The following is a 14,369-nucleotide window of genomic DNA, read 5'->3' on the forward strand; positions in this document are numbered from 1 at the left end:
CTTTGAGTGAATGTCCACAGCACTAATAATCATATCAAGATTTGTGTGTGGTATGCTGTGACATGATTTTTCTGAAAACTGTTTAGATTTTCTTAAATTTGGTACAAACATCCTTGGGGGACTGTCTGTCTGGTCATGGTCAGTTGGACTTTCTGATTGAAACCCTGTTGGCACTGCAGAGCTCACAAGAAGAGTAAAAAAGGCCATTTTCACACTGTTCCATTTGTTACAAAAAAAAACCTATTCAGTAACTTTTCTGTAATTTTACATAAAGATTCTTTCTGAGTCTGCTGATAACCCAGAATATGTCACTGCCCTTAAATCATTCCACGAGCTCCCAGAGTGACCAAGAATGATATTTAGCACACTTCTCAATTGATTTCTCAATAATTCTGCATGCATATACTTGTAGATTCCTGTTATCAGTGTCAACTTACGCAAAGATTTTTTTTTTCGTTGACCTTGAATCATGTTAAAGATTCCTGCGGCCCTCCAGAAGGGTAGAAACAAAAATAAATGTCTGCTGATTTCCTTTTATGAAATTTTGCACAGTCATGTGGTTATGCTTGGACATTCCATTGGAATCCCCGTGCATCTGTGATGGTATGGGGGTGTGTTAGTGCCCATACATTGGGTCCCAGAGAAGGCAGTGGTGTTTCTGGATGTTGTTGATGTATGGCTTTCGCTTTGCCTGGTAGAGTTTTAACTTGCACGTGTAGATGTAGTGACGAACTGTGTTAACTGACAATGGTTTTCTGAAGTGTTCCTGAGCCCATGCGGTAAGATCCTTTACACAATGATGTTGGTTTTTAATGCAGTGCTGCCTGAGGGATCAGAGGTCATGTGCATTCAATGTTGGTTTTGGCCTTGCCGCTTACGTGTAGAAAGCTCTCCAGATTCTCTGAATCTTCTGATTATAGTATGGACTCTAGATGATGGAATCCCTAAATTCCTTGCAATTGAATGATGAAACATTGTTCTTAAACTGTTGGGCTTTTTTTTTTTTTCATGCAGTTGTTCGCAAAGTGGTGATCCTCACCCCATCTTTGCTTGTGAACGGCTGTGCCTTTTAGGGATGCTCCTTTTATACCCAATCATGACACTCACCTGTTTCCAATTAACCTGTTCACCTGTGGAATGTTCCAAACAGGTGTTCTTTGAGCATTCATCAACTTTCCCAGTCTTTTATTGCCCCCATCCCAGCTTTTTTTAAATGTGTTGCAGACATCAATTTTAAAATGAGCAAATATTTGTACAAAAACAAAAAAGTCTGAGTTTGAACATTAAATATCTTGTCTTTGTGGTGTATTCAATTGAATATAAGTTGAAGGGGATTTGCAAATCATTGTATTCTGTTTCTATTTACATTTCACTCAAGGTCCCAACTTCATTGGAATTGGGGTTGTACCTGGAGACGTGTAAAAGAGGACGGGCTAACTCCAAAATAAAGTGCATTACAGTAATCCAGCCGAGAGGTAATGAAGGCATGGATTACTGTTTCAAAGTGCTGATGTGTGAGGAAAAGCTTCACCTTAGCAAGCTGACTAAGGTGAAGGAAACTTGACCCAACTACTGCACTAATTTGGTGATCCATTTTAAAATCACTGTTTTAAAACTGTTTCAAGCGCCTTGGGGCAACTGTTTGTTGTGATTTGGCGCTATATAAATAAAATTGATTTGATTTAAAACCCAAATTTGTAACAGTACTCTTTGCATAAGATCCCAATGGACCCAAATCAATAGGGGAGGATACACAGGGGCCACAGGGCCAAATACAATCACCTCTGTTTTCTTATCATTAAAATTTAGGACATTTACTTAATATTCTCAAGACTTGACAGCAGGGGTTTGAGAGAAAAGGCATCACTTTTCCTCAGTGGGACATACATCTGGCCGTCATCAGCATAACAATGAAAAGTGACACCATGTTTTCTGAGGACAGACCCTAGGGGAAGCATGTACAAGGAGAAAACCAAGGTTTCTAAAATTGAACCCTGTGGGACCCTGTGTAAGAGTGGAGCGGAGGATCCACAAACCCCAAGACCAACGCTCATAGTCATGTCTGTTAAGTAGGACATGAACCAGTCCAGGGCACTACCACTAATGCCCACTAGCTGCTGCAGATGATATAACTAAATGCTGTGGTCTACAATGTCAAAGGCAGTAGTCAAGTCAAGCAGGACAAGAACAACATAGTTGCCATTAAAGTGTCATTAAAAATTTTAAAAGGGCAGTTTCCTTACTATGCAACATTTTAAAACCAGACTGAAAAACCTCCATAATGTTGTGTTCATCAAGGAAAGTTTTTAGTTGTGCATAGACAATTGTCTCCAGATATTTAGAGACAAATGGCAGCTTGGAGATTTGCCTGAAATTTGCTAAAACAGTGCTTTCATGGCCAGTCTTCAGCAGAGGTTGTATTACCGCATGTTTGAAGCTTACAGGGACGACACCAGAGGACAGGCTGCTATTTATAATAGTCTCAGAACCGACTGCCCTAAGATAGAAAAAAAACATCTGAGGAGAACCTTGGTGGTTTTATATTGTCCACCACATCCTCCAACAGTGACAGAGTCACTGGTTCAAATCCGTTAAAGACCGCTGGGCAAGGAACAGAGGCGGGGGGGGGGGGGGGGGGGTCAGTGGGTAGATAAATGAGAGCTCTGGCAGAAGCAACATACCAAATGGAAAAAGTGCAGAAAACTATTGCACACATCAATGGATGTTTCCAAACCTATGGGCTGTGGGACATTCAGGACAGAGTCAACTGTTCTGAAAAGTACACGAAGGTTCTTGTAGTTTTCTGTGATTATGCTTGACAGATAATCTCTTTTGGATTCCTTGACACTGTTTTGATAAGAGCACCAGCGGTCCTTTAAAATTTGAAATGAAACCTGCAGTTCAGGACAAAGTCAGAGGAGGGCGTGAGATCCAGACTCTGTGGTGGGTGGGCTAAGATTTGAGCTGCTGTAATCCATCCTGTGTTTGTTTGGATGACCATCATCAGGGTGAAGAACTGCATCTTTTGCAGGATAAACCCACTTCAAGTCTGTGCACAGAGTTGTGTTGCCATATTCCCAAAATTCTGGATTTTTGTTGTTCTGATCCAGATTTTGAGTATATTTCTTATTGTTATATGGGAAACAAGGCACCAGTAGATTCAGTAGATTCTCACAAATCCAACAAGACCAAGCATTCATGATATGCACACTCTTAAGGCTATGAAATTGGGCTATTAGTAAAAAAAAAAGTAGAAAAGGGGGTGTTCACAGTAATAGTAGCATCTGCTGTTGACGCTACAAACTCAAAACTATTATGTTCAAACTGCTTTTTTAGCAAGCCTGTGAATCACTAAACTAGTATTTAGTTGTATAACCACAGTTTTTCATGATTTCTTCACATCTGCGAGGCATTCATTTTGTTGGTTTGGAACCAAGATTTTGCTGGTTTACTAGTGTGCTTGGGGTCATTGTCTTGTTGAAACACCCATTTCAAGGGCATGTCCTCTTCAGCATAAGGCAACATGACCTCAAGTATTTTGACATATCCAAACTGATCCATGATACCTGGTATGTGATATATAGGCCCAACACCATAGTAGGAGAAACATGCCCATATCATGATGCTTGCACCACCATGCTTCACTGTGAACTGTGGCTTGAACTGTTGCTGTTAGATCTCAGTGCTGCATTTGATACAGTGGATCATCATATTCTACTTGATAGGCTGGAAAATCATTTTGGGATTACTGGGAGTGCCCTTGCATGCCTCACGTCATACTTGACCAGTCGTTCTCACTGTATTTTGTACAGTAACACTACCTCTAACCTTAGTGACATGAAATTTGGGGTTCCACAGGGGTCTGTCTTAGGCCCCCTGCTTTTCTCCCTTTATATAGCACCCCTTGGGCACATATTGCGGCGTTTTGGGATTACCTTTCACTGCTATGCAGATGATACTCGGTTATACATGCCGATAACTGCTGGTAATCTCGTTCACGTAAAATCCTTGGAAGATTGCCTTGCAGCAGTGAGAAGTTGGATGTCTAGAAACTTCCTACTTTTAAACACTGATAAGACTGAAACGATGGTTCTTGGTCCAGTGAGACATCGGCATCAATTTGACCAGTTAACTCTTAGCCTCGGCTCGTGTGTCATACATCACACTGACAAAATGAGGAACCTTGGGGTAATTTTTGATCCTTCATTGTCCTTTGGCCTCCACATTAGGAATATTACAAGGACTGCTTTCTTCCACCTGCGAAATATCGCAAAGATTCATCCCATCCTGTCTATGGCTGATGCTGAGACCCTGATCCATGCGTTTATCTCTTCTAGATTGGACTACTGCAATGTTCTATTTTCTGGTTTACCGCAGTCTAGCATTAGGGCTCTCCAATTGGTTCAAAATGCTGCAGCCAGACTTTTGACATGAAGCAGAAAGTTCGACCAAATTACACCCATTTTGGCATCCTTTCACTGGCTTCCTGTCCCAGTGAGATCAGATTCTGCTACTAACCTATAAAATTATTCATGGACTGGCACCTCCCTACCTAGCTGACCTAATTAAACCTTACGTACCGGCCCTTGCTTTACGTTCTCAGGACTACTTTGTGTCCGTAAGGTGAATAAGGAGTCTGCGGGTCACAGAGCTTTCTCTTATTGTGTGTTCTGTGGAATGAGCTCCCTGCATCAATAAAACAGATTCTGTGGAGATTTTCAAGTCCAGACTTAAGACGCACTTATTTTCCCTTTCATATGGCTAGCATACTGGTACAGTTTTGTTTTCCGCTTTTTACTCTTTTAATTCATTTATTAGTAATTGGGGTGGGCTGCGGCCTCAACTTTACCTAAATTCTGGGTCTTTTAGTAGAGTTTAGGGCTAGTGGCCGGCGATCACCTTAGTATTTCTGTTTTTCTTGTTGTTTAATGCTGACAAATTATACTTTATTTTTTGTCTTTCTGATGCCTGATTCTGTTTTCTCTCTGTTTTAAGGTGCAGCTCCATCCAGAGATGGGAGTTGTATTCGTGTTGGCGATCCTCCTGTCCTGTGCACCAACAGCATTTCTTGTATATTTGTCTGTGAATTGTTCTGTAATTTATGTTTGTAGCATGGCCCAAGCAGAGGGTCACCCCTTTGAGTCTGGTCTGCTTGAGGTTTCTTCCTCAGAGGGAGTTTTTCCTTACCACTTTTACTCTGGGGGTTGGTAAGGTTCGACCTTGCCTGTGTGAAGCACTTTGAGGCAACTCTGTTGTGATTTGGCGCTATATAAATGAAAATAAATTGAAATTGAATTCAGAGTTTGGGGGTCGTCTCACAAACTGTCTGCAGCCCTTGGACCCAAAAAGAACAATTTTACTCTCATCAGTCCACAAAATATTCCTCCATTTCTCTTTAGGCCAGTTGATGTGTTCTTTGGCAAATTGTAACCTCTTCTGCACATGTCTTTTATTTAACAGAGGGACTTTGCGGGGGATTCTTGCAAATAAATTAGCTTCACACAGGCGTCTTCTAACTGTCACAGCACTTACAGGTAACTCCAGACTGTCTTTGATCATCCTGGAGCTGATCAATGGGTGAGCCTTTGCCATTCTGGTTATTCTTCTATCCATTTTGATGGTTGTTTTCCATTTTCTTCCACGCGTCTGTTTTTTTTTTTTTGTCTATTTTAAAGCATTGGAGATCATTGTAGATGAACAGCCTATAATTTTTTGCACCTACGTATAAGTTTTCCCCTCTCCAATCAACTTTTTAATCAAACTACGCTGTTCTTCTGAACAATGTCTTGAACGTCCCATTTTCCTCAGGCTTTCAAAGAGAAAAGCATGTTCAACAGGTGCTGCCTTCATCCTTAAATAGGGGACACCTGATTCATACCTGTTTGTTCCACAAAATAGACAAACTCACTGACTGAATGCCACACTACTATTATTGTGAACATTCCCTTTTCTACTTTTTTTTTTTTACTAATAGCCCAATTTCATATCCTTAAGAGTGTGCATATCATGAATGCTTGGTCTTGTTGGATTTGTGAGAATCTACTGAATCTACTGGTACCTTGTTTCCCATGTAACAATAAGAAATATACTCAAAACCTGGATTAATCTTTTTAGTCACATAACAATCAATCAATCAATTTTTTTATATAGCGCCAAATCACAACAAACAGTTGCCCCAAGGCGCTTTATATTGTAAGGCAAGGCCATACAATAATTATGTAAAACCCCAACGGTCAAAACGACCCCCTGTGAGCAAGCACTTGGCTACAGTGGGAAGGAAAAACTCCCTTTTAACAGGAAGAAACCTCCAGCAGAACCAGGCTCAGGGAGGGGCAGTCTTCTGCTGGGACTGGTTGGGGCTGAGGGAGAGAACCAGGAAAAAGACATGCTGTGGAGGGGAGCAGAGATCGATCACTAATGATTAAATGCAGAGTGGTGCATACAGAGCAAAAAGAGAAAGAAACAGTGCATCATGGGAACCCCCCAGCAGTCTACGTCTATAGCAGCATAACTAAGGGATGGTTCAGGGTCACCTGATCCAGCCCTAACTATAAGCTTTAGCAAAAAGGAAAGTTTTAAGCCTAATCTTAAAAGTAGAGAGGGTGTCTGTCTCCCTGATCTGAATTGGGAGCTGGTTCCACAGGAGAGGAGCCTGAAAGCTGAAGGCTCTGCCTCCCATTCTACTCTTACAAACCCTAGGAACTACAAGTAAGCCTGCAGTCTGAGAGCGAAGCGCTCTATTGGGGTGATATGGTACTACGAGGTCCCTAAGATAAGATGGGACCTGATTATTCAAAACCTTATAAGTAAGAAGAAGAATTTTAAATTCTATTCTAGAATTAACAGGAAGCCAATGAAGAGAGGCCAATATGTCCCTATGTTCTAGTCCCCGTCAGTACTCTAGCTGCAGCATTTTGAATTAACTGAAGGCTTTTTAGGGAACTTTTAGGACAACCTGATAATAATGAATTACAATAGTCCAGCCTAGAGGAAATAAATGCATGAATTAGTTTTTCAGCATCACTCTGAGACAAGACCTTTCTGATTTTAGAGATATTGCGTAAATGCAAAAAAGCAGTCCTACATATTTGTTTAATATGCGCTTTGAATGACATATCCTGATCAAAAATGACTCCAAGATTTCTCACAGTATTACTAGAGGTCAGGGTAATGCCATCCACAGTAAGGATCTGGTTAGACACCATGTTTCTAAGATTTGTGGGGCCAAGTACAATAACTTCAGTTTTATCTGAGTTTAAAAGCAGAAAATTAGAGGTCATCCATGTCTTTATGTCTGTAAGACAATCCTGCAGTTTAGCTAATTGGTGTGTGTCCTCTGGCTTCATGGATAGATAAAGCTGGGTATCATCTGCGTAACAATGAAAATTTAAGCAATACCGTCTAATAATACTGCCTAAGGGAAGCATGTATAAAGTGAATAAAATTGGTCCTAGCACAGAACCTTGTGGAACTCCATAATTAACTTTAGTCTGTGAAGAAGATTCCCCATTTACATGAACAAATTGTAATCTATTAGACAAATATGATTCAAACCACCGCAGCGCAGTGCCTTTAATACCTATGGCATGCGCTAATCTCTGTAATAAAATTTTATGGTCAACAGTATCAAAAGCAGCACTGAGGTCTAACAGAACAAGCACAGAGATGAGTCCACTGTCCGAGGCCATAAGAAGATCATTTGTAACCTTCACTAATGCTGTTTCTGTACTATGATGAATTCTAAAACCTGACTGAAACTCTTCAAATAGACCATTCCTCTGCAGATGATCAGTTAGCTGTTTTACAACTACCCTTTCAAGAATTTTTGAGAGAAAAGGAAGGTTGGAGATTGGCCTATAATTAGCTAAGATAGCTGGGTCAAGTGATGGCTTTTTAAGTAATGGTTTAATTACTGCCACCTTAAAAGCCTGTGGTACATAGCCAACTAACAAAGATAGATTGATCATATTTAAGATCGAAGCATTAAATAATGGTAGGGCTTCCTTGAGCAGCCTGGTAGGAATGGGGTCTAATAAACATGTTGATGGTTTGGATGAAGTAACTAATGAATCGGAGAGAAAGAGTCTAACCAAATACCGGCATCACTGAAAGCAGCCAAAGATAACGATACGTCTTTGGGATGGTTATGAGTAATTTTTTCTCTAATAGTTAAAATTTTGTTAGCAAAGAAAGTCATGAAGTCATTACTAGTTAAAGTTAATGGAATACTCAGCTCAATAGAGCTCTGACTCTTTGTCAGCCTGGCTACAGTGCTGAAAAGAAACCTGGGGTTGTTCTTATTTTCTTCAATTAGTGATGAGTAGAAAGATGTCCTAGCTTTACGGAGAGCTTTTTTATAGAGCAACAGACTCTTTTTTCAGGCTATGTGAAGATCTTCTAAATTAGTGAGACGCCATTTCCTCTCCAACTTACGGGTTATCTGCTTTAAGCTACGAGTTTGTGAGTTATACCACGGAGTCAGACACTTCTGATTTAAAGCTCTCTTTTTCAGAGGAGCTACAGCATCCAAAGTTGTCTTCAATGAGGATGTAAAACTATTGACGAGATACTCTATCTCCCTTACAGAGTTTAGGTAGCTACTCTGCACTGTGTTGGTATATGGCATTAGAGAACATAAAGAAGGAATCATATCCTTAAACCTAGTTACAGCGCTTTCTGAAAGACTTCTAGTGTAATTAAACTTATTCCCCACTGCTGGGTAGTCCATCAGAGTAAATGTAATTGTTATTAAGAAATGATCAGACAGAAGGGAGTTTTCAGGGAATACTGTTAAGTCTTCTATTTCCATACCATAAGTCAGAACAAGATCTAAGATATGATTAAAGTGGTGGGTGGACTCATTTACTTTTTGAGCAAAGCCAATAGAGTCTAATAATAGATTAAATGCAGTGTTGAGGCTGTCATTCTCAGCATCTGTGTGGATGTTAAAATCGCCCACTATAATTATCTTATCTGAGCTAAGCGCTAAGTCAGACAAAAGGTCTGAAAATTCACAGAGAAACTCACAGTAACGACCAGGTGGACGATAGATAATAACAAATAAAACTGGTTTTTGGGACTTCCAATTTGGATGGACAAGACTAAGAGACAAGCTTTCAAATGAATTAAAGCTCTGTCTGGGTTTTTGATTAATTAATAAGCTGGAATGGAAGATTGCTGCTAATCCTCCGGCCCGGCCCGTGCTACGGGCATTCTGACAGTTAGTGTGACTCGGGAGTGTTGACTCATAACACTACTATTATTCTGAACACTACTGTAAGTAATGCGTTTGTGAGCAGTGACTTCATGTTTTCACCTCCTAGATGTATTCTGGTGTGTTCACACACTACATCAAACCAGTTCTCACCCCCCCGCTGATAGAGAAGCTGTTCGGCCTGCTGGGGTACCGGCCGTGTCTCGGACCACATGAGCAGCTGCAACTGCAGTCCAGAGTTGGTGCCAGCTCTTTGGACAGTCTCTTGTCCTTGTCCTGTGCCTTCTTCTTGGCCCGCTGTGAGTGTTGCCTCCTGCTGGCAGCACTGGGAAAGCACAGTGGTGATGCTCGGTGGGAGCTGAGCCTGGTGATGGAGCGGCAGCAAGGACGCAACCTACAGGTACTTGTGTTTAAGATCAAGTGTGTCCAATGTTTAATCAATACCGTCTGTCCATCTGTGTGCTAAACCTGCTTATTCAAAAAAAAAAAATCTAAATCTAATGAAACTGATAAAGTCCCCAGACTGTGGACTGCTAAGAAAAGTTCATTTTTACATTGCCTTGGAAAAATGTTGCAAAGACAAGGGGTGTGTGTTATTTATTCACTGCACTTTTTAATGTTAGTCTTATTGCAAAATGGATAAAATTCTTTTTTTTCTTTATAGTTCTACTATGAGGGAAAAAAAAAAACCCTAGTTGAGCTCAGGCACATCCTGTTTCCACTGATCATCCTTGAGATGTTTCTACAACTTAATTGGAGTCCACCTGGAATAAATTCAGTTGATTGGACATGTTTTATATTATTTTATATTTATTATTTAATTTTTTTCATTTTATGATGACAGGTGATTCTTTTGAATTTACCTCTGCGCAGGAATTACAGCCTTTTCAGTACACCGAGGCATCATATACTACATCTGGAATATGAGATAGACCCGGACAATCATTTTTATTATTTTATAAATAGTAATTGTCATTATTATACAGAAGAACAATACAGCCACTGTATTACAAATGAGGGGAATTTCTCAATTCACTTTAACAGTAGGCGTTTGTACAAGAATCTTGGGAGTATAAAAGATATAAAACAATTTGGCCAAACTTTTAGTTTGCTATAACAGAAACTTGGCTTGCAGAAGTTGAAGATACAAACTATGAATTGGAGGGTTACGAATTCAGTCATCGGAATAGAAATGATAGAGGAGGTGGAGTGGCTTTGTATGTTGATAAAAGGCTTAAATACAAAATTAAAGATCAAATGACAATGGCTGTGGATAATTTTTTTGGTTTGTATTAGAATTGAAATATGTATGTAAAAATATAATTATTAGCTGCATATATAGAGCTCTGGTCTCTAAAATGGAAGAATTTCAAGATTGGATAGAGAAGCATTTATCTCAGATGGGTAATAAGTGTGTATTTGTCTGTGGAGATATAAATATTCATCTCTTAAATCCATATCAACATAAAATGACAGAGGATTTCATTAATTCCATGAAAATTCAGTAAGGTATATCTTATATATTATATTCCAATTCTAAGGTGGAACTATGCCGGTATATCTAAAAAGGAAGAGTAAAATAGGAGAGTAGAAAAGAGTAGAGTAGAGCCACTTAGGTGCCTGGTCTTGAGAACCAGAGATGGTTAAATTTATATCCAAAAATTACTAGGCCTTCAAGAACTTCTCAGTCAGCTACTGTCATTGATAATATATTTACTAATGATATTGACATCAAAACATCAAGTGGATTATTGATCAGTGGTATTAGTGACCACCTGCCAATTTTTATAGTAATTGATCTAAAATTAAATAAAAAATGTGATGAGAAAATACAATATTGTACACGACTGCAAACTGAAAAAGCTATTACTGCCTTAAAAAATGATTTACGTGTGCAGGATTGGAATTCTATTTACACAGAGCATGATGCTAATTTAGCATATGCCGAATTTGAAAACATATTCCTTGATATATACAACAAAAACTGTCCAATTATACAGTACAGTGTAAATAATAAATACAAGGATTGTCCATAGATAACAAAGGCTGCAAAGGGCTTGCAAGAAGAAAAATATGCTATATAGAGAGTTTATTAGAAATAAATCAAGAGAGCCTGAGATTAAATATAAGGACTATAAAAATACATTAACAACCATTATGCGGAACTGCAAAAAAAATCATACTTTGCAAAAATACTAAACAATAATAAAAATAACATAAAGGAAACATGGAAAATACTGAATAGTATTATAGCAAATAAACCAAAGGCAAAGAACTGCCCAAAATACTGTACTTATCCTGTTGTTAAGTGCTGACGTAACACATCATGTGATAAATCTGTTTTCGGGTCCAAAGACCTCCAAGTTTACAATTAAAGTTACTTCTGTTTGATCATTTTAAGGATTTACAGTTTAAGTTTAGTTTGTGTTTACATTGTGCGCAAACCTCCGTCCCTGCCTTCTCCGCCTCCACCTCCGTTAACCGCATTCTTCTGGTTCTGTGGTCAGAACACTTAATAAAACTTTTTTTTTTCTTTTACTTTACATATTTTATTATGCACAGGTAAAATATACATGTCTGTTTGTTAATAAAAAATTATTTATTAAAATAAACAGGATGTTAAAGTGCAAACCACTTTCTCCCTGAACGACATGAACAGGAAGCGATCGCAGCTCGATCGCAGACTGCCCACAATAAAAGGCCACTCTGAAAGGTGCAGTTTTGTTTTATTGGCGGGGGATACCAGTCAGTATCTGGTGTGACCACCATTTGCTTCTTGGAGTGCAACACATCTCCTTCGCATCATCCGTGAAGAGAACACCTCTCCAACGTGCCAAACGCCAGTAAATGTGAGCATTTGCCCACTCAAGTCGGTTACGACGACGAACTGGAGTCAGGTCGAGACCCCGATGAGGACGACGAGCATGCAGATGAGCTTCCCTGAGACGGTTTCTGACAGTTTGTGCAGAAATTCTTTGGTTATGCAAACCGATTGTTTCAGCAGCTGTCCGAGTGGCTGGTCTCAGACGATCTTGGAGGTGAACATGCTGGATGTGGAGGTCCTGGGCTGGTGTGGTTACACGTGGTCTGCGGTTGTGAGGCTGGTTGGATGTACTGCCAAATTCTCTGAAACGCCTTTGGAGACGGCTTATGGTAGAGAAATGAACATTCAATACACGAGCAACAGCTCTGGTTGACATTCCTGCTGTCAGCATGCCAATTGCACGCTCCCTCAAATCTTGTGACATCTGTGGCATTGTGCTGTGTGATAAAACTGCACCTTTCAGAGTGGCCTTTTATTGTGGGCAGTCTAAGGCACACCTGTGCACTAATCATGGTGTCTAATTTGCATCTTGATATGGCACACCTGTGAGGTGGGATGGATTATCTCAGCAAAGGAGAAGTGCTCACTATCACAGATTTAGACTGGTTTGTGAACAATATTTGAGGGAAATGGTGATATTGTGTATGTGTAAAAAGTTTTAGATCTTTGAGTTCATCTCATACAAAATGGGAGCAAAACCAAAAGTGTTGCGTTTATATTTTTGTTGAGTGTACAATAGTTTTATGTTACGATGTTAATGTAGTTGTCCGTGTGCAGCCTGATCAGATCGTCTCAGTGCAGTTCTCAGTGTTAATGACAGCGTGCCTTTTTTGTTTAGAGCCAGAAGTTGAAAATCACATTATGCGTTACATCACACTTAACAACCGGATAACAACATGGATGAATACAACATGAACCAAGTTGTGATATATGTGTATACGATAATATTTATTGGGAGATATCTGGTTGGGACTACAGTGAGGGCAGTTGTAGCCCCCACTCACGCCACTCCCTTCCCCCTTCTGGGTGCTGTGCAGTTTTAGCTGCTGTAGGTCCCTGTTCCCCCCCCCAAGCTGGCGGCGGCGCGACTACATGTTGCTGCGGCTCCCCCACACTTACATCGCCTCAATTCAGAAAATTTATTTTCAAGTTTAGTGCACATAAACAATGTCAAATTTATATGCGTTGTTTTAATTCTGATGTGTGCCATTATTACGGTAAACAAGTAATAGTGGATTAATTGCTGTATCTTGTCTGTGGTAATTTGAGTGTGGACGTAATCTCGTTGTTGTTGCACTTGTAATGACAATGACAATAAATCTCATCTATCCATCCAATAATTTATTTTGCTAATGTTGGGCCATATTTGGCACCTGACATTCCACACAGCTCATGGGTAAATCAATTGACAGAAATCCATGTACAATGTTTTTTGGCCCAGTTGATGAGAGGGAAATTATTAAGGTAGTCAGTACATGTAGGCCAATCTCCAACCTTCCTTTTCTCTCAAAAATTCTTGAAAGGGTAGTTGTAAAACAGCTAACTGATCATCTGCAGAGGAATGGTCTATTTGAAGAGTTTCAGTCAGGTTTTAGAATTCATCATAGTACAGAAACAGCATTAGTGAAGGTTACAAATGATCTTCTTATGGCCTCGGACAGTGGACTCATCTCTGTGCTTGTTCTGTTAGACCTCAGTGCTGCTTTTGATACTGTTGACCATAAAATTTTATTACAGAGATTAGAGCATGCCATAGGTATTAAAGGCACTGCGCTGCGGTGGTTTGAATCATATTTGTCTAATAGATTACAATTTGTTCATGTAAATGGGGAATCTTCTTCACAGACTAAAGTTAATTATGGAGTTCCACAAGGTTCTGTGCTAGGACCAATTTTATTCACTTTATATATGCTTCCCTTAGGCAGTATTATTAGACGGTATTGCTTAAATTTTCATTGTTACGCAGATGATACCCAGCTTTATCTATCCATGAAGCCAGACGACACACACCAATTAGTTAAACTGCAGGATTGTCTTACAGACATAAAGACATGGATGACCTCTAATTTCCTGCTTTTAAACTCAGATAAAACTGAAGTTATTGTACTTGGCCCCACAAATCTTAGAAACATGGTGTCTAACCAGATCCTTACTGTGGATGGCATTACCCTGACCTCTAGTAATACTGTGAGAAATCTTGGAGTCATTTTTGATCAGGATATGTCATTCAAAGCGCATATTAAACAAATATGTAGGACTGCTTTTTTGCATTTACGCAATATCTCTAAAATCAGAAAGGTCTTGTCTCAGAGTGATGCTGAAAAACTAATT

General features: G+C 39.6%; 1 protein-coding gene across 1 annotated transcript in view; it reads left to right on the forward strand.

Moving 5' to 3' along the window:
• spata2l (spermatogenesis associated 2-like) overlaps positions 1-14,369 on the forward strand; it is a 51,978-nt gene that overhangs the window by 15,935 nt on the left and 21,674 nt on the right. The window contains exon 3 of the mRNA XM_034175671.1: positions 9,324-9,614. Within this exon, the coding sequence (XP_034031562.1) occupies positions 9,324-9,614 (291 nt within the window). The remainder of the gene's footprint in view (positions 1-9,323; positions 9,615-14,369) is intronic.

This window comes from Thalassophryne amazonica, chromosome 8, assembly GCF_902500255.1.
Source record: "Thalassophryne amazonica chromosome 8, fThaAma1.1, whole genome shotgun sequence".
In the NCBI taxonomy this organism is placed as follows: Eukaryota; Metazoa; Chordata; class Actinopteri; order Batrachoidiformes; family Batrachoididae; genus Thalassophryne; species Thalassophryne amazonica.